The sequence below is a fragment of the Crinia signifera genome, chromosome 6 (assembly GCF_055691185.1).
Source record: "Crinia signifera chromosome 6, ASM5569118v1, whole genome shotgun sequence".
Classification (NCBI taxonomy): domain Eukaryota; kingdom Metazoa; phylum Chordata; class Amphibia; order Anura; family Myobatrachidae; genus Crinia; species Crinia signifera.
In genome coordinates this window covers 291740192-291767212 of record NC_139222.1, presented here as the reverse complement: position 1 = coordinate 291767212, position 27021 = coordinate 291740192, and the positions used below count along the sequence as shown (strand labels likewise).

General features: G+C 52.1%; 1 protein-coding gene across 1 annotated transcript; it reads right to left on the bottom strand.

The window, feature by feature from the left end:
- Window positions 1–281: 281 nt before the first annotated feature.
- On the bottom strand, window positions 282–26197 carry CACUL1 (CDK2 associated cullin domain 1). The gene is made up of 9 exons (XM_083149932.1): window positions 25913–26197; window positions 24568–24694; window positions 24369–24471; window positions 23249–23344; window positions 20582–20684; window positions 19949–20038; window positions 17835–17973; window positions 17161–17204; window positions 282–2038 (listed from the first exon to the last, which is right to left on the bottom strand). Exons 1-9 carry the CDS (start codon window positions 26064–26066, stop codon window positions 2019–2021), a joined length of 876 nt encoding a protein of 291 aa, XP_083006058.1. The 5' UTR covers window positions 26067–26197; the 3' UTR covers window positions 282–2018.
- Between the last annotated feature and the right edge of the window lie 824 nt (window positions 26198–27021).

Below are 27021 nucleotides of genomic sequence, written 5' to 3'. Positions count from 1 at the left end.
TGTGGATTTGGGATTCAATGAGAGGCCCCAGAAATATCATTGTACAGTGCCCCAAGATTTCTGTTGCCGGCTGACTGTTGGGGGGGGGTAAGTCAGAAGATAAAGTCAATGCCCAGACACTGGGGGGGAGGGGGGGGTCAGAGGATGAAGTGCTTGGTGCAGGTAAGTGGCAGGATACTGCTTAGTAGCCCCTGTAGTAGTAGCCGCCTGTCTCACCCTTCCCCCACCCTGGGAGATTCTGCCCATGCAGCATTGTCCGTCTCCACAGCTAGATACCTCCATTGTTTCCATGTTATAAACATTTATTATTATCATTGTTACAGAAATAGTGCACAAAATGTAACAAATATAGATCTCAAAGAACAAATTCTGAGTTTTCTGGGGTAACCAGCGCAGAGCCACCCACCTACAGACTTCGCACCCGGTTCTGCAGCTCCGCACTCAGCTGCATGAAGAGCGCTCATGCAGTGCCACCACCCATCTCTTACAGGACCGTGTGTGTCTTATTATCGCACTCAGAGCAGCGGTGGCATCGCTCCAGATCCACCACCATCCCAGGTATCCCACGCAGCGCCAGGCATGGCCCAATGCCGCAGAGCACTAATACGCCAGATGTTTCCCTGCACATCGAAGCATCGGATTAGTACGATGGATCTCTGAGGGTTTATGTCCGATATAGAAAAACACTGATTAAACCAAGCATCACACGGCCCGGACGTCTCATTTTCCGCAGAGACGACAAATCTTCTCCGTGTTTGCCAAACCTGGGACAGCAGATTTGGTCAAGCTCCATGGCAGCCCTACAGAGAACCCATCACCCACCCGCTGGCATTGGCCCAGGCGAGTCACCCGACACATTATGGTCTCCCTGCATTCTGGCTGAAGGGCAGCTGGAAGACACAACGTCCTAACTCAGAGACGCTACCTCCTATATAGACAGCAGGAGCCAGGGTCACAGATCAACCATAGGCATTCCCCAGAAATGGGGACACCTGTACCCAACCACCCCAGACTGTTCAGGGGGTGCACTATTACCTAGTTACCTGATAAATACCAGCCATCTCCATGGTTCCTGACTGCCCACAGCCGCAGGGAGTATGGAGCTGGCAAAGGTGGTTTCCTGTAAATCAGCCAGAAGCCCTGAACCCAAAAGATCAGCCAGTAATGAGGTCAACCACAGCTATGATCCCGATACCGTGGGTGAGGGCCACGTGTCCAGATGTGCGTACACCGTCCGCTCCGGCATTTCCTCTGCAACACTGGTGGGTGGGAGTGTAGTTCCTCACACTTACAGGTGGAGTGTCACGTGTGCCGCAGTCCCCTACAGGAGGAGTGTCTGAGATCAGGGGCATATAGAACTATTGTTATCGAGCACAACAGCAGTTTGGTCCAGAGAGAGATAAAGTATTGTGGAAGGAACATAATCCGACGCCCTGGGAAATGCGGCATAAAAACTCTCCAAAAGCAAAACAAAATGGAAATGATAAAAGCTGCGATATAATCCTGGAAGTGTTCCTGAAGCACTGGGGGTCCCCAATGCGATGTCCCTCCTATTCCGCAAACAGACATACATGACAGTATTATACATACATAGATTTAAAAATAAAAACACCGACTGGGTCGTCCCTTTTTACAGTTTGTCCAGATGAAAGGATTAAACGTCCCTTTATTCCGGGAGAAGCTGGTCCGGGGGTGGCACACGGGCTGCAGAACCACAATGTCTATGTACAAGATGCAGCATCCAGTGCCCGAGGCGGGTGCGGAGATGGCGCTGCGGCTAGCCTGGAACCTCTCAGCAATCACCAGTCATTAGCAGCAAGTTCAAGTTTTCTTTAAAACAAAAATATATATATATATTTCTATGTGTATATATACACCCAAGAGAAACTCCTGTTATAAATAACGTTGACGTCAGCCGGCATGTGGCGGAACATGTCAGGAGGAATCTCGGCACTCATTCCATGTGGTGCCACCATCCTAGAGCGCAGTCAGGCTGCGGGAAACGAGCCACCGGGATCTTATCTGCTGCAGGAACCATCTGTAAAACACAGGGGGTGATAGAATCAGAGCGAGAGAGAGACTCCAGTACACGTGTTACACCACCACCTCCAGTACAAGCGTTACACGTCTTACGCCGCCTCCAGTACACGCGTTACACGTCTTACGCCACCGCCTCCAGTACACGCGTTACCCATCTCATTCCGTGCGACATTATACACCACCTCCAGTACACGCATTACCCGTCTCATTGCATGTGACATTATACACCACCTCCAGCACACGCATTACCCGTCACATACCATGCACCTTCATACACCGCCTCCAGCACACGCATTACACGTCATACACCGCCTTCAGCACACGCATTACACGTCATACGCCGCCTTCAGCACACGCATTACACGTCATACGCCACCTCCAGCACACGCATTACACGTCATACGCCACCTCCAGCACACGCATTACACGTCATACGCCACCTCCAGCACACGCATTACACGTCATACGCCGCCTCCAGCACACGCATTAGACGTCATACGCCGCCTCCTCCAGTACACGCGTTACACGTCATACGCCACCTCCAGCACACGGCATACGCCACCTCCAGCACACGCAGTACACGGCATACGCCGCCTCCAGCACACGCAGTACACGGCATACGCCGCCTCCAGCACACGCAGTACACGTCATACACCGCCTTCAGCACACGCAGTACACGTCATACACCGCCTTCAGCACACGCATTACACGTCATACACCGCCTTCAGCACACGCATTACACGTCATACGCCACCTCCAGCACACGCATTACACGTCATACGCCACCTCCAGCACACGCATTACACGTCATACGCCACCTCCAGCACACGCATTACACGTCATACGCCACCTCCTCCAGTACACGCATTACACGTCATACGCCGCCTCCAGCACACGCATTAGACGTCATACGCCACCTCCTCCAGTACACGCGTTACACGTCATACGCCGCCTCCAGCACACGGCATACGCCGCCTCCAGCACACGCAGTACACGGCATACGCCGCCTCCAGCACACGCAGTACACGGCATACGCCGCCTCCAGCACACGCATTAGACGTCATACGCCACCTCCTCCAGTACACGCGTTACACGTCATACGCCGCCTCCAGCACACGGCATACGCCGCCTCCAGCACACGCAGCACACGGCATACGCCGCCTCCAGCACACGCAGTACACGGCATACGCCGCCTCCAGCACACGCAGTACACGGCATATGCCGCCTCCAGCACACGGCATACGCCGCCTCCAGCACACGCAGTACACGTCATACGCCGCCTCCAGCACACGCATTAGACGTCATACGCCACCTCCTCCAGTACACGCGTTACACGTCATACGCCGCCTCCAGCACACGGCATACGCCGCCTCCAGCACACGCAGTACACGGCATACGCCGCCTCCAGCACACGCAGTACACGGCATATGCCGCCTCCAGCACACGGCATACGCCGCCTCCAGCACACGCAGTACACGGCATACGCCGCCTCCAGCACACGCAGTACACGGCATACGCCGCCTCCAGCACACGCAGTACACGGCATACGCCGCCTCCAGCACACGGCATACGCATTACACGTCATACGCCACCTCCAGTACACGCATTACACGTCATACGCCACCTCCAGTACACGCATTACACCGCCTCCAGTACACGCGTTACACGTCTTACGCCGCCACCTTCAGTACACGCGTTACCCATCTCATTCCGTGTGACATTATACACTACCTGCAGCACTCGCATTACCCGTCTCATACCGTGCGACGTCATACGCCGCCTCCAGCACACGCATTACACGCCATACGCCGCCTCCAGCACACGCATTACACGTCATACGCCGCCTCCAGCACACGCATTACACGTCATACGCCGCCTCCAGCACACATCATACGCCACCTCCAGTACGCGCATTACACATCATACGCCACCTCCAGTACGCACACCTCCAGTACACGTCATACGCCACCTCCAGTACACGCATTACACGTCATACGCCACCTCCAGTACACGTCACACGCCATCTCCAGTACACGCATTACACGTCACACGCCACCTCCAGTACACGCATTACACGTCATACACCACCTCCAGTACACGCATTACACGTCATACGCCACATCCAGTACACGCATTACATGTCATACACCACCTCCAGTACACGCATTATCCATCTCATTCCATGTGACATTATATACCGCCTCCAGTACACACATTACTCGTATCATACCGTGCAAAGTCATACACCACCTCCTGTCCATGCATTACCCATCTCATACCGTGCAATGTCATACATCACCTCCAGTACACGCATTACCAGTCTCATACACCGCCTCCAGTGCATGCATTACCCGTCTCATACCGTGTGACATCATACACCACCTCCAGTACACGCATTACCCGTCTCATTCCGTGTGACATTATATTCCGCCTCTAGTACACGTACCTATCTTGTACTATGGGACATGTTTGTTACTAGATGCTCATTATATGAAGGTCTGGTACTGAATCTACATGGGAAAGTCTGTTTAAAAGTTAAAAATTTCAAATGACATCGGTGGAATTGTGTTTTGGTTGAGAGTTGATAGTAAAATGGGATTTTGGTACTTACTGGTGAATCCTTCTCTCTGAATCCACAGGGGACACTGGAGATACTTACAGTGGGTATAGATTGGTAGTCACTGGGAGCTGGCACATTAGGAGGGTTAGTCAGTAACTGCTCCTCCCCCTCTATAGCCCTCCTACAAGTCTTCACAACCATGCCCGCGGAGAGCTGGGGAACACACACACGAGAGAGGAGAGACACACACGAGAGAGGAGAGACACACACGAGAGAGGAGAGACAGAGAGAGAGATTTCCATCCATAGTTACCTCCCCCTGCATTCTGCAGGAGACTCCCAGACATAGCAGCAATCTCCCTCATTAGTCTAGCAATCTCCTTCATGTCACCTAGCCCAAATTACACTGTTACATCATAGTTACCTCCCCTCCTGCATTCTGCAGGAGACTCCCTGACAAATTACACTGTTACATCATAGTTACCTCCCCTCCTGCATTCTGCAGGAGACTCCCTGACATAACAGCAAACTCCTTCTCTCCCCCAGACTGGCGGATGCCGGTCCCACCCCAGACAGGCGGATGTCGATCACCCCATGGGAATGGCGAGCAGTAAAACAAAAAAAAAGGATAAAGTTCAAGTATTGCTAATTGCACAACGCCGGTACCTCAGCTAGTTCCCTATAAAATGACATCTGTATCCTCTTCCTCAGAGGTCTGAGTAAACCCAGACACCTCCAGTAGGGGGATCCTCATCCTCTGAAGCATCACAGAGGCGGTGTAAGAGAAAACTATCAGGGACCTAAAGCTTAGACAAACCACAGCTGGCACAGCGCAGGAGCCGGTTCTCTGCGCTGAGAGACTGCACATGAGCCGCGACGCCTTGCAGGAGCCGGTCCTCTGTGCCGAGAGGCCGCACACAACCCTAGTAAACCGCGACGCCCTGCAGGAGCCGGTCCTCTGTGCCGAGAGGCCGCACACAACCCTAGTGAGCCGCGACGCCCTGCAGGAGCCGGTCCTCTGTGCCGAGAGGCCGCACACAACCCTAGTGAGCCGCGACGCCCTGCAGGAGCCGGTCCTCTGTGCCGAGATACAAAAAAAGGGGTTTTGATAGGGCGCTCCCACTTGGGATATGGATCTTTTCAATATCTGTCGGTCCTGTCGGAATGCGGTACCTCAAAAAGAGAAGAACAAACACATCGCCATCTTCATAGTGTGAGTATTAAAAATAAACATGAATAAAATATCTCTGGTCAAAAAATATTCTCCGTACCGCAAAAGAGCCTTCTCTTAGGCCACAAGATTTTTCGTGTAGTGTTGTCTGATACTCTGTTTGGGATAGTATTCCCCTTTCTCCTCTGCTTGTATACCTCGGTTAAAATTAAATGGTGCACATAGTGTAAAACTATAACAATTTATTCGAAAAAACAACAATTCGCATATAAAATTAGCATAGTACCGTGTCCGGCCTTATCATCAAGGCTATTGGTATCGCTTAATGGATAATCAAAGGAAAAGTTCCAGGTAGGATCCCGGGTGTCCACCAAGAAAAAATCCTCCCACAACAGCCTTAGTTGGTATAATGGCAAGTCCAGTCCATCGGCATCTATGCATATAATGAAATTCCACCAACGCGTTTCTGCTTGATCACAAGCCTTCCTCAGGGTGTGTATTCACTAATGGCATGGTAGGGTTTTTATACCCATCATGCCTATTAGCTCCTCCCTCTCTCAATGTCACATGGGTGTATGTCCATAATTGTCATTTTTCATAAAACAAGATAACCAAGGTATACAACTCCATTCTATGTGGGTACTGACAAATCTACATTAATAGAATAAAAAAAACGAGCATAGTGTTAATATTTATATAAACTTGCGCCCCATGTGACCGGAAAAGCATCAGATATCTAACCCGGAAGTGCGGGTACAAATATACAAAACTCCGTCCACCAACAATCTATAGTCTATGTGGTTCCTACCAGCGCTATGTAGGCACATAGCGCATTTTCTAGAGGATCGTGGATATACTCACTGGGCTGCACGCAGCGCTAGCACTCGTTACCGTAAGTGCGCGTGCGTGTCAGCAGCCATTACTTTATGCGTTCCACGCTACTACACGGAGCATCCTGGGTTCCTATACCTGTTTCCGGGTGTGTGTTTGCGTGTCACATACCCGGAAATATTCATGCGTTTCACTGCGCTCATCTATGTCTACTGGTACTAATAAATGCGCTATATATATATCACAAAGTCCACGGAGTACACTATGGATGTAACCAATATTGTGCAAAACCGCTTATTAAATAAATAAATAGTTAAAATGGGGATAATATAAAATTTCATTGCAATGTATGGGACTATTTCATAGAAACCATTTTATTTCAAAATCGCTGTTTAATCCTGATGGTTCCAAAGTCTCAACCTCATATATAAGTCTCATCTCATTTTTAGCAAGAAAACTCTCCACACCTTTAATTCTCCAGTTTCCTTCGATTTTTTTTATACCTATCATTAATTTAATACCATCTGTGGAACAATTATGTTTTTCTTTAAAATGTTTGGAGAGACTATGATTAAGAAACCCTTTTTTTATATTGCGCAGATGTTCTCCCCATCTGTCCCTTAATTTTCTTGTGGTGCGTCCTATATATTGCAGATCACATTTGCATTGAATTAAATATACACAATTCGTGCTATTGCAAGTCATAAAATCAGTAATTTTAAAATTCTTTTTGTTTGCATTAGATATAAAATCTGTGTGTTTTAATTCTTGTTTTTTATGGGTCCTACAGACCAAACATGAACTGCACCTATGAAATCCTTTTGTTTTGATGCGATCTGATTTCTTATCTGGGACCGCGCTCTTGACTAATTTGTTCCTTATGTTACCAGACTTTTTATAAATGAATTTGGGTTGATTTGGTACAATGTCTTTTAAAACGGGGTCAGCTTTTGAAATGTGCCAGTGCTTTGTTATGATTTTCTCCATACATCTATATTGTGAGTTAAAAGTAGATATAAAAGGGACCTTTGGTTTATCTTCCAGGTTTTTCTCTTTATATACTAGTAGGTCATTTTGAGGAATCTCTCCCATTTGAGTGATTAAGAGATCGATATTCTCACCATCATAGCCTTTGTTTATGAATTTATTTTTAGTGGTTTTTACTTGTTCTAAAAAAACTTCTTTTTTTGAGCAATTGCGACGTATGCGCTGAACTTGGCCCTTAGGGATATTCTTAAGCCATTGAGGGTGATGTTGGCTGGTTATTCCAATATACGCATTACTGTCGGTTGGTTTATTAAAATTACTAGTGAAAATTATCCCTTCCTCAATAGAGATGGTGAGATCCAAAAAATGTAGTTCTTCTTTACTTATAGTAAAGGTTAATTTGATATTGGAGGTATTCTGATTCAATTGTTCACAGAAGGTTGTAAGATCTTCTGGACTTCCCTCCCACAGAAACAGAATATCGTCTATGAATCGAATCCATAATGGAATATACCGTAGATAAGGGTTATTATTCCATATGTTATTGTCCTCCCACCATCCCATAAAAAGATTTGCATATGATGGGGCAAATCGTGACCCCATAGCGGTACCTTGTACCTGTAAATAAAATTGACCCTTGAACCAGAAAAAGTTATTATTTAATAAAAACATGGAAGCATCTTTAATAAACGAAATTAAATTGGGATCATCAGAACCGGCATTAAAAGTGTGTTCTAGGGCTTGGATCCCTAAATCATGTTTAATAATCGTATACAACGAAGTTACGTCAGCTGTCACTAGATGGCAGTGGTTGGAAATATTGATGTCTTTCAACTTTTTAATGACATCAATAGTATCTTTCACATACGATTTTAATTTGAAAACTTCCGGTTGTAAAAATGAATCTAAAAAGTGGCTAAGATTAGTTGAAAGTGACTCAGTGCTCGCGATAATTGGTCTACCGGGTGGGTTCTGTGAATCCTTATGGATTTTCGGCAGTATATAGATAACTGGCATGACCGGGTGACTATTGATGAGGTACTTACTTTCTTTATCACTAATGGTGTTTAAGTTTTTATACTTTTCTACCAATTCTATGAGGTTTTTTTCAATTCTTTCGGTTGGATTACCTCTTAGTGGTTTGTAAGTTTCTCTATCATTTAGTAGGCGGAGTATTTCTTTGTCATAATCATCTGTATTCATGATGACCACTCCTCCGCCTTTATCGGCTGGCTTAATAGTTATCCTCGTATTTTCCTCTAACTTTTTTAATGCTTCTCTTTCCTTTTTATTTATATTTGATTTTCCTTTGTACTTTGGTTCGATTTTTTCTAAATCAGCACATACAAGTTTATTGAAGCTTTCAAGGAAACAACCTCTACTAAAAGTAGGATTGAACGTGGATTTTGGTTTGAATTTATACGTTCTGTCTGCCGTATTGGCCTCGCCCTCATTTTCACTGTATGTTTGATTGGAAAAGTACCTTTTTAAACTCAATTGTCTCACAAATTTTTGAATGTTTATATAGGTCTCAAATTTATTCATTTTGCTTTGTGGGGCAAATTTAAGGCCTTTTTCCAATATTTTTTCCTCATCAGATTCTAGTACATGACTGCTTAGGTTAAAAATTTTCGTTTTAACTTCAGCGTCTGTATTAGGGCCTTCTGTTTCTGTTTGTTTCAATGTTTTTTTCTTTTTTCCCCTTTTCCCTCTTTTTTTATATTTAGTTTTATTTTTATTTTTGGTCACTAGAATCTTCGATTCCTCCTCCAGTTCCGTTCTAAAAAAGATGGTCTGGTGAGGGGATCATATCTATTTTCAGTACGAGTCGGTTCCCAACAATCATCATCGTGCCTGTTGAAAGACCTATTACCCAAATGGTGATTGGGTCTCCGGTATGGTCTGGAAAAATTGTTCGGCCTTCTCTCTCTTTCGGAGTACACATTATTATAGGAATTATATCTATTTCTATAATTTCTCCTTATTGGGGGTCTCCTTTCATAACTTAGTGTCCTGTACCTGTCTCTATTATTTTTCCTCATCAAATCCTCATCATGTGTCTGAAATACCTTCTGTTTTAGGTTCCACCTTAAATTTTTATTCTTTATGTGTGACCTATTGAGGGGTGTGTTGTGGATAGGACAAGGAGGATCATCGAGAGGGGCCTCTACGTCTGATTCATCCTCATCCTCCACAAAAATCTCTTCTTCATCCTCTTTTTGTCTTTGAGTCTCCAAAACCTCATTCCTATCCCTCACAAATTTTCTCTGTTTTCGTGAGATAATTTCTTTTTCTCTCCTTATGATTCTAGGTTCTAATGCCTCTTCAAGTTCTTTACATTCAGGGAGTTCCCTAAATGGTTCCATACATTTACTAATCCCTCACCAAAAAATTATGGACATACACCCATGTGACATTGAGAGAGGGAGGAGCTAATAGGCATGATGGGTATAAAAACCCTACCATGCCACTAGTGAATACACACCCTGAGGAAGGCTTGTGATCAAGCAGAAACGCGTTGGTGGAATTTCATTATATGCATAGATGCCGATGGACTGGACTTGCCATTATACCAACTAAGGCTGTTGTGGGAGGATTTTTTCTTGGTGGACACCCGGGATCCTACCTGGAACTTTTCCTTTGATTATCCATTAAGCGATACCAATAGCCTTGATGATAAGGCCGGACACGGTACTATGCTAATTTTATATGCGAATTGTTGTTTTTTCGAATAAATTGTTATAGTTTTACACTATGTGCACCATTTAATTTTAACCGAGGTATACAAGCAGAGGAGAAAGGGGAATACTATCCCAAACAGTATCAGACAACACTACACGAAAAATCTTGTGGCCTAAGAGAAGGCTCTTTTGCGGTACGGAGAATATTTTTTGACCAGAGATATTTTATTCATGTTTATTTTTAATACTCACACTATGAAGATGGCGATGTGTTTGTTCTTCTCTTTTTGAGGTACCGCATTCCGACAGGACCGACAGATATTGAAAAGATCCATATCCCAAGTGGGAGCGCCCTATCAAAACCCCTTTTTTTGTATCTACCATTGTTGGATAGTTTTTGGTGACTATCTTTTATGATAGGGCTGCACCCTTTGTTTAGGGCGCAGGTTCTTTCACTATTTCTTTGCCTCTGTGCCGAGAGGCCGCACACAACCCTAGTGAGCCGAGACGCCCTGCAGGAGCCGGTCCCCTGCGCGGAGAGACTGCAGGAGCCGGTCCCCTGCGCGGAGAGACTGCAGGAGCCGGTCCCCTGCGCGGAGAGACTGCAGGAGCCGGTCCCCTGCGCGGAGAGACTGCAGGAGCCGGTCCCCTGCGCGGAGAGACTGCAGGAGCCGGTCCCCTGCGCGGAGAGACTGCACATAACCCTAGCGAGCCGCGACGCCCAGCAGGAGCTAGTTCTCTGGGCTGAGAGACTGCACATGAGCCGCGACGCCCTGCAGGAGCTGGTTCTCTGTGCGTAGAGACTGCACATAACCCTAGTGAGCTGAGACGTCCTGCACAAGCTGGTTTTCTGTGCCGAGAGACTGCGCACAGCCCTAGTGAGCCGCGACGCCCTGCAGGAGCTGGTTCTCTGTGCGTAGAGACTGCACATAACCCTAGTGAGCTGAGATGTCCTGTAGGAGCTGGTTCTCTGTGCGGAGAGACTGCACATGAGCCGCGACGTCCTGCAGGAGCTGGTGCTCTGTGCGGAGAGACTGCACATAACCCTAGTGAGCCGAGACGTCCTGTAGGATCTGCTTCTCTGTGCGGAGAGACTGCACATAACCCTAGTGAGCTGAGACGTCCTGTAGGAGCTGGTTCTCTGTGCGGATAGACTGCACATAACCATAGTGAGCTGAGACGTCCTGCACAAGCTGGTTCTCTGTGCCGAGAGACTGCGCACAGCCCTAGTGAGCCGCGACGCCCTGCAGGAGCTGGTTCTCTGTGCGTAGAGATGGCACATAACCCTAGTGAGCTGAGACGTCCTGTAGGAGCTGGTTCTCTGTGCTGAGAGACCGCACATAACCCTAGTGAGCTGAGACGTCCTGCAGGAGCTGGTTCTCTGTGCGGAGAGACTGCACATAACCCTAGTGAGCCGAGACGTCCTGCAGGAGCTGGTTCTCTGTGCGGAGAGACCGCACATAACCCTAGTGAGGTGAGACGTCCTGCAGGAGCTGGTTCTCTGTGCGGAGAGACTGCACATAACCCTAGTGAGCCGCGACGCCCTGCAGGTGCTGATTCTCTGTGCTGAGAGACTGCGCACAGCCCTTGTGAGCAGAGACACCCTGCAGGAGCTGGTTCTCTGTGCTGAGAGACTGCACATAACCCTAGTGAGCTGAGACGTCCTGCAGGAGCTGGTTCTCTGTGCGGAGAGACCGCACATAACCCTAGTGAGCTGAGACGTCCTGCAGGAGCTGGTTCTCTGTGCTGAGAGACCGCACATAACCCTAGTGAGCTGAGACGTCCTGCAGGAGCTGGTTCTCTGTGCGGAGAGACCGCACATAACCCTAGTGAGCTGAGACGTCCTGCAGGAGCTGGTTCTCTGTGCGGAGAGACTGCACATGAGCCAAGACGCCCTTCAGGAGCTGGTTCTCTGTGCGGAGAGACTGCACATAACCCTAGTGAGCCGCGACGTCCTGCAGGAGCTGGTTCTCTGTGCGGAGAGACCGCACATAACCCTAGTGAGCCGCGACGCCCTTCAGGAGCTGGTTCTCTGTGCGGAGAGACTGCACATAACCCAGTGAGCCGCGACGTCCTGCAGGAGCTAGTTCTCTGTGCGGAGAGACTGCACATAACCCAGTGAGCCGCGACGTCCTGCAGGAGCTAGTTCTCTGTGCGGAGAGACTGCACATAACCCTAGTGAGCCGCAACGTCCTGCAGGAGCTAGTTCTCTGTGCGGAGAGACTGCACATAACCCTAGTGAGCTGAGATGTCCTCCAGGAGCTGGTTCTCTGTGCGGAGAGACTGCACATAACCCTAGTGAGCCGCAACGTCCTGCAGGAGCTGGTTCTCTGTGCTGAGGGACTGCACATAACCCTAGTGAGCCGAGACGTCCTGCAGGAGCTGGTTCTCTGTGCGGAGAGACTGCACATAACCCTAGTGAGCCGAGACGTCCTGGAGGAGCTGGTTCTCTGTGCGGAGAGACTGCACATAACCCTAGTGAGCCGAGACGTCCTCCAGGAGCTGGTTCTCTGTGCGGAGAGACTGCACATAACCCTAGTGAGCTGAGATGTCCTCCAGGAGCTGGTTCTCTATGCGGAGAGACTGCACATAACCCTAGTGAGCTGAGATGTCCTCCAGGAGCTGGTTCTCTGTGCGGAGAGACTGCACATAACCCTAGTGAGCTGCGATGTCCTCCAGGAGCTGGTGCTCTGTACGGAGAGACTGCACATGAGCCAAGACGTTCTGCAGGAGCTGCTTCTCTGTGCGGAGAGACCACACATAACCCTAGTGAGCCGAGACGTCCTGCAGGAGCTGCTTCTCTATGCGGAAAGACTGCACATAACCCTAGTGAGCTGAGACGTCCTGCAGGAGCTGGTGCTCTGTGCGGAGAGACTGCACATAACCCTAGTGAGCCGCGAAGCCCTGCAGGTGCTGGTTCTCTGTTCGGAGAGACCACACATAGCCCTTGTGAGCCGAGACACCCTGCAGGAGCTGGTTCTCTGTGCTGAGAGACTGCACATGAGCCGAGACGTCCTGCAGGAGCTGCTTCTCTGTGCGGAGAGACCGCACATAACCCTAGTGAGCCGAGACGTCCTGCAGGAGCTGGTTCTCTGTGCAGAGTGACTGCACATAACCCTAGTGAGCCGCGACGCCCTGCATGAGCTTGTTCTCTGTGCGGAGAGACTGCACAATAACCCTAGTGAGCCGCGACGTCCTGCAGGAGCTAGTTCTCTGTGCGGAGAGACTGCACATAACCCTAGTGAGCCGCGACGTCCTGCAGGAGCTAGTTCTCTGTGCGGAGAGACTGCACATAACCCTAGTGAGCCGCGAAGCCCTGCAGGAGCTGGTTCTCTGTGCTGAGAGACTGCACATGAGCTGCAGGGAGAGTCGTGACCACCAGGAATACACGTCTCCCAGAATAGCGAGTTATTGGATTGTCCCTGAGTACAGCGAGTGACTGAGCCATCTCCAGCCATGCTGGTTATACACTGAGCAATACATTATGTGACAGTGAGACATATGAGGCTGTAAAGCAGAAAGAGCAGAGAGAGGAACAGCCACACTCTCTTGCCTTTGCGTATGAATCAGAATAAGGGCCAATTCCATGTGCACTGCAGGGGGGCAGATTTAACTTGTGCAGAGAGAATTAGATTTGGGTGGGGTTTTACTTCAAAGTGAGATCTATATTGCAGTGCAATAATAATGCAGCCAATATTTACCCTGCAAAATATATTTACCCTGCAAACAAAATAACTCACCCAAATCGAACTGTCTGCACATGTTACATCTGCCTCACCTGCGGTGCAGCATGGCTTTGTCCATTTGACAAGGAATTTGCCTTTGCGAGTGAACCAGAATTATATAGCAGTGCTAAACACTCTAGGCACAATGGGGGAGATTCAGGTTTGTATACAAAAACCATGTGCACTGCAGGTGGGGCAGATGTAACAGGAGCAGAGAGAGTTAGACTTGGGTGGGATGTGTTCAAAATGATCTATATTGCGGTGTAAAAATGAAGCAGTCAGGATTTACTCTGCACAGAAACAATATAACCCACCCAAATCTAACACCCTCTACACATGTTACATCTGCCCCACCTGCAGTTTTGTCCAATAAAGGAGTTTGCTTTTGCATACCGACCTGATTCACCCCAAATATACAAATTATATATACAATATACAAGTCAAATGCTCCAAACTCTCCTGGCAAGCTATACAGCTCTGTATTTACTAACAATGGTAACGGTGTACGACACCATGAGCCTGTAATATGTGCTGCTGACAACAATGGCCGCCAGTGACAGGGTACCGCCAGGGCCGCTGGGAGCCAGGAGGTAGTCTAGTACGCTCTCTCCCCCACCACCAAAGAACAGTGCTGGCATTATCTCCCTGGCAGGGGCAGCAGCTCCCCGTCAGCCTCTTGCTGATAACTAATAACAAAACCCTCTCAGGAGGAGGTACTTATCGAAGACTGGCTTGTAGAAGGGGTATAGAGGGGGCGGAGCAGTTACACTGATTAACATTCCTAATGTTCCGGCTCCCAGGGACTACCAATCTATACCCACTGTAAGTATCTCCAGTGTCCCTGCTGGATGAAAGAACATTGGTTACTAGAAGACCATGTAAATGTAATGCACTGTGCACATTGCCCGACGTACAGCTGGATAACATTCAATAAATCAATTCTACAAGTACTCTACGGATTAGAACATCAGCCACAAAAGCCCCAATAAAGACAGATGAGCCCCCCAATATGCGAAATGTAAATTGTGGTTCCACAGGCAGCCAGGCAGAGGGGCGCATAGAGGGAGGCAGGCAGCCAGGCAGATGTGAAGACAAAGAGGCAGGCAGCCAGGTAGAGGGGTGCAGAGAGGGGGGCAGGCAGCCAGGCAGTGGGGCAGACAGAGAGGCAGGCAGCCAGGCAGACGGGAAGACAGAGAGGCAGGCAGCCAGGCAGTGGGGCAGACAGGCAGGCAGCCAGGCAGAGGGGAAGACAGAGAGGCAGGCAGCCCGGCAGAGGGGAAGACAGAGAGGCAGGCAGCCCGGCAGAGGGGAAGACAGAGAGGCAGGCAGCCCGGCAGAGGGGAAGACAGAGAGGCAGGCAGCCCGGCAGAGGGGAAGACAGAGAGGCAGGCAGCCCGGCAGAGGGGAAGACAGAGAGGCAGGCAGCCAGGCAGAGGGGAAGACAGAGAGGCAGGCAGCCAGGCAGAGGGGAAGACAGAGAGGCAGGCAGCCAGGCAGAGGGGAAGACAGAGAGGCAGGCAGCCAGGCAGAGGGGAAGACAGACAGGCAGGCAGCCAGGCAGAGGGGAAGACAGACAGGCAGGCAGCCAGGCAGAGGGGAAGACAGACAGGCAGGCAGCCAGGCAGAGGGGAAGACAGGCAGGCAGCCAGGCAGAGGGGAAGACAGAGAGGCAGGCAGCCAGGCAGACGGGAAGACAGAGAGGCAGGCAGCCAGGCAGACGGGAAGACAGAGAGGCAGGCAGCCAGGCAGACGGGAAGACGGGAAGACCGAGAGGCAGGCAGCCAGGCAGACGGGAAGACAGAGAGGCAGGCAGCCAGGCAGACGGGAAGACAGAGAGGCAGGCAGCCAGGCAGTGGGGCAGACAGGCAGGCAGCCAGGCAGAGGGGAAGACAGAGGCAGGCAGCCAGGCAGAGGGGAAGACAGAGAGGCAGGCAGCCAGGCAGAGGGGCAGACAGAGAGGCAGGCAGCCAGGCAGAGGGGCAGACAGAGAGGCAGGCAGCCAGGCAGAGGGGCAGACAGCGAGGCAGGCAGCCAGGCAGTGGGGCAGACAGCGAGGCAGGCAGCCAGGCAGTGGGGCAGCCAGGCAGGCAGCCAGGCAGAGGGGAAGACAGAGAGGCAGGCAGCCAGGCAGACAGGAAGACAGCGAGGCAGGCAGCCAGGCAGTGGGGCAGCCAGGCAGGCAGCCAGGCAGAGGGGAAGACAGAGAGGCAGGCAGCCAGGCAGACAGGAAGACAGCGAGGCAGGCAGCCAGGCAGTGGGGCAGCCAGGCAGGCAGCCAGGCAGAGGGGAAGACAGAGAGGCAGGCAGCCAGGCAGACAGGAAGACAGAGAGGCAGGCAGCCAGGCAGTGGGGCAGACAGGCAGGCAGCCAGGCAGAGGGGCAGACAGAGAGGCAGGCAGGCAGCCAGGCAGAGGGGCAGACAGAGAGGCAGGCAGCCAGGCAGAGGGGAAGACAGAGAGGCAGGCAGGCAGCCAGGCAGAGGGGAAGACAGAGAGGCAGGCAGGCAGCCAGGCAGAGGGGCAGACAAAATGGCAGGCAGCCAGGCAGAGGGGAAGACAGAGAGGCAGGCAGCCAGGCAGACAGGAAGACAGAGAGGCAGGCAGCCAGGCAGTGGGGCAGACAGGCAGGCAGCCAGGCAGAGGGGCAGACAGAGAGGCAGGCAGGCAGCCAGGCAGAGGGGCAGACAGAGAGGCAGGCAGCCAGGCAGAGGGGAAGACAGAGAGGCAGGCAGGCAGCCAGGCAGAGGGGCAGACAAAATGGCAGGCAGCCAGGCAGAGGGGAAGACAGAGAGGCAGGCAGGCAGCCAGGCAGAGGGGCAGACAAAAAGGCAGGCAGCCAGGCAGAGGGGAAGACAGAGAGGCAGGCAGGCAGCCAGGCAGAGGGGCAGACAGAGAGGCAGGCAGCCAGGCAGAGGGGCAGACAGAGAGGCAGGCAGCCAGGCAGAGCGGAAGACAGAGAGGCAGGCAGGCAGCCAGGCAGAGCGGCAGACAGAGAGGCAGGCAGCCAGGCAGAGGGGGAAGACAGAGAGGCAGGCAGACAGGCAGACGGGAAGACAGAGAGGCAGGCAGCCAGGCAGTGGGGCAGACAGGCAGGCAGCCAGGCACATAGGCAGGTAGGCAGGATGGGTGGCACAGAGGAAGGCATCATAGAGGATGCGCAAACTTACTGTAGGATAACTCATCTCCAGCTCTTTTACGCGACTGGTCACCTCTGCACAGAAAAATAAAATAAATGAATATTGAAAAGCTCCATCACACAGCATGCACCAGCCCCCGGGAACCATCACGCAGTACCCCCAACCAGGCCCGTCACACACACGCCTCATCACACAGCCCCTCCGCGCCCATCACACAGCCCCTCCGCCCCCACCGCGTCCCCATCACACAGCGTGCACCAGCCCCCGGGAACCATCACGCAGAACCCCTAACCAGGCCCGTCACACACACACCAGGTCCCCATCACACAGCCCCTCCGCCCCCACCAGGTCCCCATCACACAGCAGGTCCCCATCACACAGCCTTTCCGCCCCCACCGGGTCCCCATCACACAGCAGGTCCCCATCACACAGCCCCTCCGCCCCCACCAGGTCCGCATCACACAGCAGGTCCCCATCACACAGCCCCTCCGCCCCCACCAGGTCCCCATCACACAGCCCCTCCGCCCCCACCAGGTCCCCATCACACAGCCCCTCCGCCCCCACCAGGTCCCCATCACACAGCCCCTCCGCCCCCACCAGGTCCCCATCACACAGCCCCTCCGCCCCCACCAGGTCCCCATCACACAGCCCCTCCGCCCCCACCAGGTCCCCATCACACAGCCGGCCCCTGTAATAGCAATCACCTGTTGAATCCATTCTGCATGAGCTCCTGCTGGAGCTTCTGATCCTGCGCTGCGTAATCCGGCAGCTCCGATTCCATGGCCGGTGGCAGAATGTTGGGGATGAATTTGGAGAAGAGAGCCGGAGCAAGCTGGACCCATTCTGAAAGCAGGAGAGAGGAGTAAGTGGCGCTTAGCCAGGGAAACACTCACAGACCACCAGTGTGGCATGGCTGGAGATAATGGGCACACTCGGCAAAGGGCATCCGCACACAGCCAGAACTCATGGGGAGCAATGAGGTGTGAGAATAATCCCCTAGGGCTGGGTAATTACAGTACTGGTCCCTGAACATACAGCGCCTCACGCTATACGGCTCCTGGCACTGCACTGCAGAACATACAACGCCTCACGCTATACGGCTCCGGGCACTGCACTGCAGAACATACAGCGCCTCACGCTATGCGGCTCCTGGCACTGCAGAACATACAACGCCTCACGCTAGGCGGCTCCGGGCACTGCACTACAGAACATACGCCTCACACTAGACTGCTCCGGGCACTGCACTACAGAACATACAACGCCTCACGCTAGGCGGCTCTGGGCACTGCACTACAGAACATACAGAGCCTCACGCTAGGCGTCTCCGGGCACTGCACTGCAGAACATACAACGCCTCACGCTAGGCGGCTCCGGGCACTGCACTGCAGAACACACAGCGCCTCACACTAGGCGGCTCCGGGCACTGCACTAGAGAACACACAAAGCCTCACGCTAGGTGGCTCTGGGCACTGCACTGCAGAACATACAGAGCCTCACGCTAGGCGTCTCCGGGCACTGCACTGCAGAACATACAACGCCTCACGCTACGCGGCTCCGGGCACTGCACTACAGAACATACAGCGCCTCGCTAGGCGGCTCCGGGCACTTCACTGCAGAACACACAACGCCTCGCTAGGCGGCTCCGGGCACTGCACTAGAGAACACACAACGCCTCACGCTAGGCGGCTCCGGGCACTGCACTGCAGAACATACAGCGCCTCACGCTAGGCGGCTCCGGGCACTGCACTCACGCTAGAAAGTTCTGGGCACTGCACTACAGAACACACAACGCCTCACGCTAGATGGCTCCGGGCACTGCACTGCAGAACAGAACACACAACGCCTCACGCTATACGGCTCCGGGCACTGCACTGCAGAACACAACGCCTCACGCTACGCGGCTCCGGGCACTGCACTGCAGAACACACAACGCCTCACGCTACGCGGCTCAGGGCACTGCACTGCATAACACACAACGCCTCACGCTACGCGGCTCCAGGCACTGCACTGCAGAACACACAACGCCTCACGCTACGCGGCTCCGGGCACTGCACTGCAGAACACACAACGCCTTACGCTACGCGGCTCCGGGCACTGCACTGCAGAACACACAACGCCTCACGCTACGCGGCTCCGGGCACTGCACTGCAGAACACACAACGCCTCACGCTACGCGGCTCCGGGCACTGCAGAACACACAACGCCTCACGCTACGCGGCTCCGGGCACTGCAGAAAACACAACGCCTCACGCTACGCGGCTCCGGGCACTGCACTAGAGAACACACAAAGCCTCACGCTAGGCGGCTCCGGGCCCTGCACTGCAGAACACACAACGCCTCGCTAGGCGGCTCCGGGCACTGCACTAGAGAACACACAAAGCCCCACGCTAGGCGGCTCCGGGCACTGCACTTCAGAACATACAATGCCTCACGCTAGGCGGCCTTGGGCACTGCAGAACATACAGCGCATCACGCTAGGCGGCTCCGGGCACTGCACTGCAGAACATACAGCGCATCACGCTAGGCGGCTCCGGGCACTGCACTACAGAACATACAGCGCCTCACACTAGGCGGCTCCGGGCACTGCACTACAGAACATACAGCGCCTCACACTAGGTGGCTCCGGGCACTGCACTACAGAACATACAACACCTCACGCTAGGCGGCTCCGGGCACTGCACTACAGAACATACAACGCCTCACGCTAGGCGGCTCCGGGCACTGCACTACAGAACATACACTGCCTCACGCTAGACATCTCCGGGCACCGCACTACAGAACATACAGCAAGGACAGGGCAGGAAGAGCGAGCAGTTACCTGGCCGCAGGGTGTACAGGCCCTTCACAATGCTTGCCATAGTCGACGGGGTGATCTGAAAAGGTGTAGACTGGGCCTCTAGTAACAGGGCTGTAGGGAGGGAACAGGAAACATAAGAAGAACCCAGTTACTAGCAGTCCTGCCCGTGTTCCCCCCCAGCATACAGAGGGTTAATCTATGGTGTCAGTACCAGGAATACATTGCCCACGACTGGGGTCTCTAAACAAAATGGGGGACAGTACTGGTAAATGCAGAATGGGAGATGGGGCCACCGCCATTAAGGGGGGAATTTACTAAAGGAAATTTGTAAAAAATAGGTGTATTTGTATCCAGAAATACACTTATTTTTGACATTTACTATCCCTAAAATACGGCACTTCGTATTCGTATTGATAGCACATTAATGCAAATACGAATTGCCGTATTTTCGGGATAGTAAATGCCAAAAATAAGTGTATTTCTGGATACAAATACACCTATTTTTTACAAATTTCCTTTAGTAAATTTCCCCCTAAATGGCAAGAGCCCGATTGGAGGTTTAGAGACACGCCTACAAACGTCCTCCAACCACCGTGGCCCCACCAGTCAGGATGTCCAAGTGTTCCTCGTGCACAGAGCTTAAAATCTACTCACGCATCAGGCTGTAAATGTGCTTTTCCGCCACGTGCTCTGTGAAGAGCAGAACCAGGTCGTCCTTCAGGTCTCGGTTCAGTTTGGTTTCTATATAAAACTTGTTCTGGAAAAAAAGCACAGGAGAACACAGGTAGGGGTGGCAGCAGGCAATGACCAAAGGCACAGACCACCCCTTACAACAGACCCCGCGAAGCACCTACTCACAGGGACCGCGGATAGAAGAGGCCCCAGGTTTCCAGTTGCTGATTGAAATGAGAATACTCCCAGATCTGGGAGACACCTGCACAGAGGTCAGCGGTAACCACCACAGGATGCAGGCTGCCAGCTACAGCAAAGGCCGGGATCCGGTCAGATGGGCGACATGGTCTAGGCCAGTGGTAGCCAACCCTAGCCCTCGAGAGCTACCAACAGTGCACATTTTCCAGACAACCTAGCCGCTGCACAGCTGCACTCATTAATCACTGACACATTTTAAAAGATCCACGCACGTGAGCCGGAATGAAAGGGAGATGTTTGCATCATCCCGCAGACCCCTATGACACAATCAGACACGGAGCAGGAGGAGGTGGTGAGAGGGTCAGGGGGTCTTCTGCAGGATCCAGAGTAACCCTTCATGCAATACCCGCGGGCCTGCTGTTCCGTTGACAATCCTCTGCCTACTCCAATAAAGCTTCAGTTTTCCAGGAGTGTAATGAAGATGTTTCGGAGTAGGCAGAGGTTCGTCAACGGAGCAGCAACAAAAAGAATAAAATCTGACTAGAGAATTCCATAGTTATCCGCAGAATAAGATGTGATGATCCCGTGGCAGCTAGGTAGAACAGCAGCAGTGTCATTCTATATGTGCACCCAAATCTGCAAAGGACCTTTACCACCCCAGGACACACACAATCTGGACACTGATAAAAAAGGTGTGTGGTGGTGGTGTGTGTGTGGGGGGGGGGGGGGGGGGTGGAGTTCTCCCAAATTTGCACTGTGAAGAGACTAGTTTTTATTTACTTTACACATGGATGGACTTTCTGTGCTATAGAATGGAGACGTGTAGAAAGGGACGGTGCCTGCTGCAGGAGTTAGTGATTCTCAGCTTGCTCCCCTGCGTCATTTTCCTGCCATCAGTTTGATTGTGTGTCACTGGGCGCTGCGGAACCATTGTGGCACCATATAAATAATAATCCTACAGCTACCATACAGGACGCAGGCCTCACAATATGGTATTGTTGGACACATCGGGCAGGGAGGAGCAATATGGGATCCTCATTTTAGGACAAGGAAGTCCAATCTCCAACTGTGCCGATGGCGGTGTCTCAGAGCGCAGCGAGACACTACATAAGATAACTACCACTAGCGCTGTCATTAGTTTCCATAAGGTGCACACCACAATTTTAAGGTGAAAAACAAATGAATACAAAACTTATTCATAAGGTAACCAGAAGTTCAATGGTCCATAGAGTTTTAATGAGACCTGAAACAATCCAAAATCATCTCCAAACACCCTCAAGCAAGAGATATTGGTGATTGGAGACAATACAGACACGTCGTCTGATTAAAAGCACAAGTCATTTATTCCTAAAAATACACTCACAAACAATTGAAGTATATAAGGCCTAAAACAATCCCACTGGGCAAATGCTGCCACAAATCTCTGCTTCTCACCCATGTTGGTATCAGGGAGGTCCAGATGCCGGCTCAGGAATCGCCAACCTCAGGAGGGACACAGCAGCAAGGTCCACAGTGAGGAGTCACACACCTAACGCGTTTCGGACTGCTTGGTCCTTCATCAGACTGCTTGAGGGTGTTTGGAGACGATTTTTGGATTGTTTCAGGTCTCATTAAAACTCTATGGGCCATTGAACTTCTGATTACCTTATGAATAGGTCATGTATTCATATGTGGTGTGCACCTTATGGAAACGAAGGACAGCGCTAGTGGTTGCAGAATACTTTTTTTACTAAAACCTATTTATTTTATGTTGGTGATTGACAAAAACACCAATATTACTGCAACCTAAGCAGCAGATCCAGCTGTATTATCCCGTGAGCATGCCACAATATGTCCTCAGGATGATGACATTGTGCGACTGTTCTCTAGATGAAGGGAAGGGTTCTGTGCGTCACACACTACCTGCTCATCCCGTCCTGTGCGGGAGACAGCCCCGCCCACTCCCCTGCGCCAGTGCAGGAGACAGCCCCGCCCACTCCCCTGCGCCAGTGCAGGAGACAGCCCCGCCCACTCCCCTGCGCCAGTGCAGGAGACAGCCCCGCCCCCTCCCCTGCGCCAGTGCCGTAGACAGCCCCGCCCACTCCCCTGCGCCAGTGCAGGAGACAGCCCCGCCCACTCCCCTGCGCCAGTGCCGTAGACAGCCCCGCCCACTCGCCTGCGCCGTAGACAGCCCCGCCCACTCCCCTGCGCCAGTGCAGGAGACCGCCCCGCCCACTCCCCTGCGCCAGTGCAGGGGACAGCCCCGCCCACTCCTCTGCGCCAGTGCAGGAGACTGCCCCGCTCCCTCTCCTCTGCGCCAGTGCAGGAGACTGCCCCGCCCACATCATTGCTGCTCCCAGTCAGTGCCACCAGGATGTAGATTATGCCACGCCCACAAGGAAGTGATGCCGTCATGCACCCTGAGCAGCGGGAGGTCACTAGGATATAGGCGCAGTCAGCGCACATACTCACCATATAGATAAACAGTGGGACAATGCTGTGCAGTGCCCCCATATACTGGCCTAGGGCAAGGTTAAACTTTTCAATATACTGATCAGGAGAACTCGCCTGAAACAAAGGGGAGAATAAAGTGTTTGCAGTGTATGAAATATATACTAATTTAACTATATCGTTATACTGGCTCAGAGCGAGGGGAGACGAACGAAGCAGAACACAAATACATGGACCCTTACAATTAGCTACACCACAGATCGTACAGTTATCTAGTCACCAGAAGCTAGTGACATCACTGAGTGCAGCCTATCCAGTCACTAGGAGCCAGTGACATCACTGAGTGCAGCCTATCCAGTCACTAGGAGCCAGTGACATCACTGAGAGCGCAGCCTATCCAGTCACCAGGAGCCAGTGACATCACTGAGAGCGCAGCCTATCCAGTCACCAGGAGCCAGTGACATCACTGAGAGCGCAGCCTATCCAGTCACTAGGAGCCAGTGACATCACTGAGTGCAGCCTATCCAGTCACTAGGAGCCAGTGACATCACTGAGAGCGCAGCCTATCCAGTCACTAGGAGCCAGTGACATCACTGAGAGCGCAGCCTATCCAGTCACTAGGAGCCAGTGACATCACTGAGAGCGCAGCCTATCCAGTCATTAGGAGCCAGTGACATCACTGAGAGCTCAGCCTATCCAGTCACTAGGAGCCAGTGACATCACTGAGAGCGCAGCCTATCCAGTCACCAGGAGCCAGTGACATCACTGAGAGCGCAGCCTATCCAGTCACCAGGAGCCAGTGACATCACTGAGAGCGCAGCCTATCCAGTCACTAGGAGCCAGTGACATCACTGAGAGCGCAGCCTATCCAGTCACTAGGAGCCGGTGACATCACTGAGAGTGCAGACCATCCAGTTACTAGGAGCCAGTGACATCACTGAGAGCGCAGCCTATCCAGTCACTAGGAGCCGGTGACATCACTGAGAGTGCAGACCATCCAGTCACTAGGAGCCAGTGACATCACTGAGAGCGCAGCCTATCCAGTCACTAGGAGCCAGTGACATCACTGAGAGCGCAGCCTATCCAGTCACCAGGAGGAGACAGACATTGGAGCGGAGGAGAGGATTATGGGGTTACTCACCTGGAGCTCTAGAGAAACCCTCTCTAGATGACCAGTTATCTTGCACATGAGGTCACCGTACATCTGCTCGGAGTGCTGCTGGCAGACACATTTATATACACAGCTGAAAGGAAACACAGGACACCATCACTGACATTGTATGACAAATTATATCCTCAGGGGCAGAATCCCACCCCACATTCAGTCCCGGGAGTATCACCTGTATATCTGCTCATAGGAAATGGGTATATAGTCTCCAGGACACTGCGTCAGCAGCTGATCAATGGCGCTCTCCAGCTTGGGCCAGTACGTGCTCTTGTAATCGTCCACGGTAATCACATTCATTACTAGGAGAGAGGACAGGAGATAGTCACCGGGGCAGTGCGAGGGGACGGGACACTGGGGGGTATGTGGTCATCACCGGGGCAGTGCGAGGGTAGGGGACACTGGGGAGCATGTGGTCATCACCGGGGCAGTGCGAGGGGAGGGGACACTGGGGAGCATGTGGTCATCACCGGGGCAGTGCGAGGGGACGGGACACTGGGGGGTATGCGGTCATCACTGGGGTCCGAGGAAGAGCCCCAATATACTGGGAAATTCACATGCAATTTGGGAGCTTTCCCTGTGATTGTGGTGATTAATTGCATTTGAATGACAGATGGTCCGAATCGCTGGTCAGGCGCGGTGGGCCGGGGGAGTTACAGAATTATACAACTCAAAATATATGAGGTACTCCTGTGCCTGAGAGTGACCTGCAGCTAATGTCACCCTGTACAGACACAGGGCCCCGGGGGCCACATATACACATACTGAGGATAAAGGGAGGTACTCCTGTGCATGAGAGTAACCTGCAGCTAATGTCACCATGTACAGAAAGCTGGGGCCCGGTATATACACACACACAGGGCCCCGGGGGCCACATATACACACACTGAGGATAAAGGGAGGTACTCCTGTGCCTGAGAGTGACCTGCAGCTAATGTCACCCTGTACAGACACAGGGCCCCGGTATATACACACAGGGCCCCGGGAGCCACATATACACACACTGAGGATAAAGGGAGGTACTCCTGTGCCTGAGAGTAACCTGCAGCTAATGTCACCCTGTACAGACAGCTGGGGCCCGGTATATACACACAGGTCCCCGGGGGGCCACATATACACACACAGAGGATAAAGGGAGGTACTCCTGTGCCTGAGAGTGACCTGCAGCTAATGTCACCCTGTACAGACACAGGGCCCCGGTATATATACACAGGGCCCCGGGAGCCACATATACACACACTGAGGATAAAGGGAGGTACTCCTGTGCCTGAGAGTAACCTGCAGCTAATGTCACCATGTACAGACAGCTGGGGCCTGGTATGTACAGACAGCTGGGGCCCGGTATGTACACACACAGGGCCCCGGGGGCCACATATACACACACTGAGGATAAAGGGAGGTACTCCTGTGCCTGAGAGTAACCTGCAGCTAATGTCACCATGTACAGACAGCTGGGTCCGGGTACATACACACACAGGAGCCTAGGGGTCACATAGATAACACGGATGAGGGCCACTCACAGAACTTGGAGGTGCTGGAGCTGATCCCCAGGAGCCCCTTGTTGCCGGGGCCGCAGTCCCGGGCTCTCCGGCAGTACTCGGGGTCCGGGGGGGACTCGGGGCGCAGCTCCCAGTGGTTGTGGTTGGGGTCCTCCTCCATGCTCTCCGCCTCCATCTACCCGGCTCCCTCACCGCTCTCCCCGGACTCCGAGCATCCTCAGCCCGGCTCCAGCAGCTGACAGGCACGCCGGGAACTTCCGCCCTCACCGCGCAGCACGCCGGGAACTTCCGCCCTTACGCGCTTTCCTTTAGGAGCTTCCGACCAAGTTACTGGCGGCATGCCGGGAACTGTAGTCTTCTGGGTCACGTGTCCTACCCTCTGGCTCCTCCCACATGTTCTCCATATTGCTGACTCACCTCTGTCTGCTCCCGTGGACCCTGGTACCCCTATTCCCTGATTACCCCTAAACCCTATTCCCCTTACTCCTCTACCCCTGTGCCCTTATTACCCCTGTGCCCTTATTACCACTCTACATATATTACTGCTAGACCCTATTCCCCTTACTCCTCTACCCTTATTACCCCTATTCCCATTAGACCCCTATTCCCTTATTACCCCTGTACCCAGTGGCGTAAGTTTGTCCCAGTTGCCCGGAGGCGAGATAAATATTGGTGCCGCCCCAACACACACACCATCTTATATAAATATATGTATACGTGGATGTATGTTATGGATATTATGATTAGAATAAAGAGTGTGACGTCTATGGTCCTGCTAGGAGGAGGAGACAGCCACAGAAGCCATATCAGCAGCTTTCAATTAGCTAATTCAAACTCACGGGGGAGGAGAGGTGCCCCCTTGGGAGCAGGAGCCCTGTGGCAGATGACTCCATTGCCTCCTAGAGTTCTGCCTCTGCCTGAACCCCTATACCATTATAACCCCTGTACCCCTATTCCCCTTAGACCCCTATTACCCCTGTACATCTATTAGCACTATACAATTGTTACCCTGCTTCTGTGAACTGTTTATTTCCTGTTATTAACCCAGAATAATTATTACACTGGTCCCAGTGACCCCTATACCCTCATACCAAGTTTACACTGACCCCTGGGGTATACATTACCCACTA

What these genes read in the sequence shown, in the direction of transcription:
- CACUL1 (XM_083149932.1), bottom strand. Translation starts at nt 26,066, where the DNA reads ATGGAGGCGGAGAGCATGGAGGAGGACCCCAACCACAACCACTGGGAG. An exon ending in TCCTATGAGCAGATATACAG is followed by an intron (nt 24,472 to 24,567) that starts GTGATACTCCCG and finishes GTTTCCTTTCAG; the next exon opens with CTGTGTATATAAATGTGTCT. An exon ending in GGGTTTCTCTAGAGCTCCAG is followed by an intron (nt 23,345 to 24,368) that starts GTGAGTAACCCC and finishes CCTTTGTTTCAG; the next exon opens with GCGAGTTCTCCTGATCAGTA.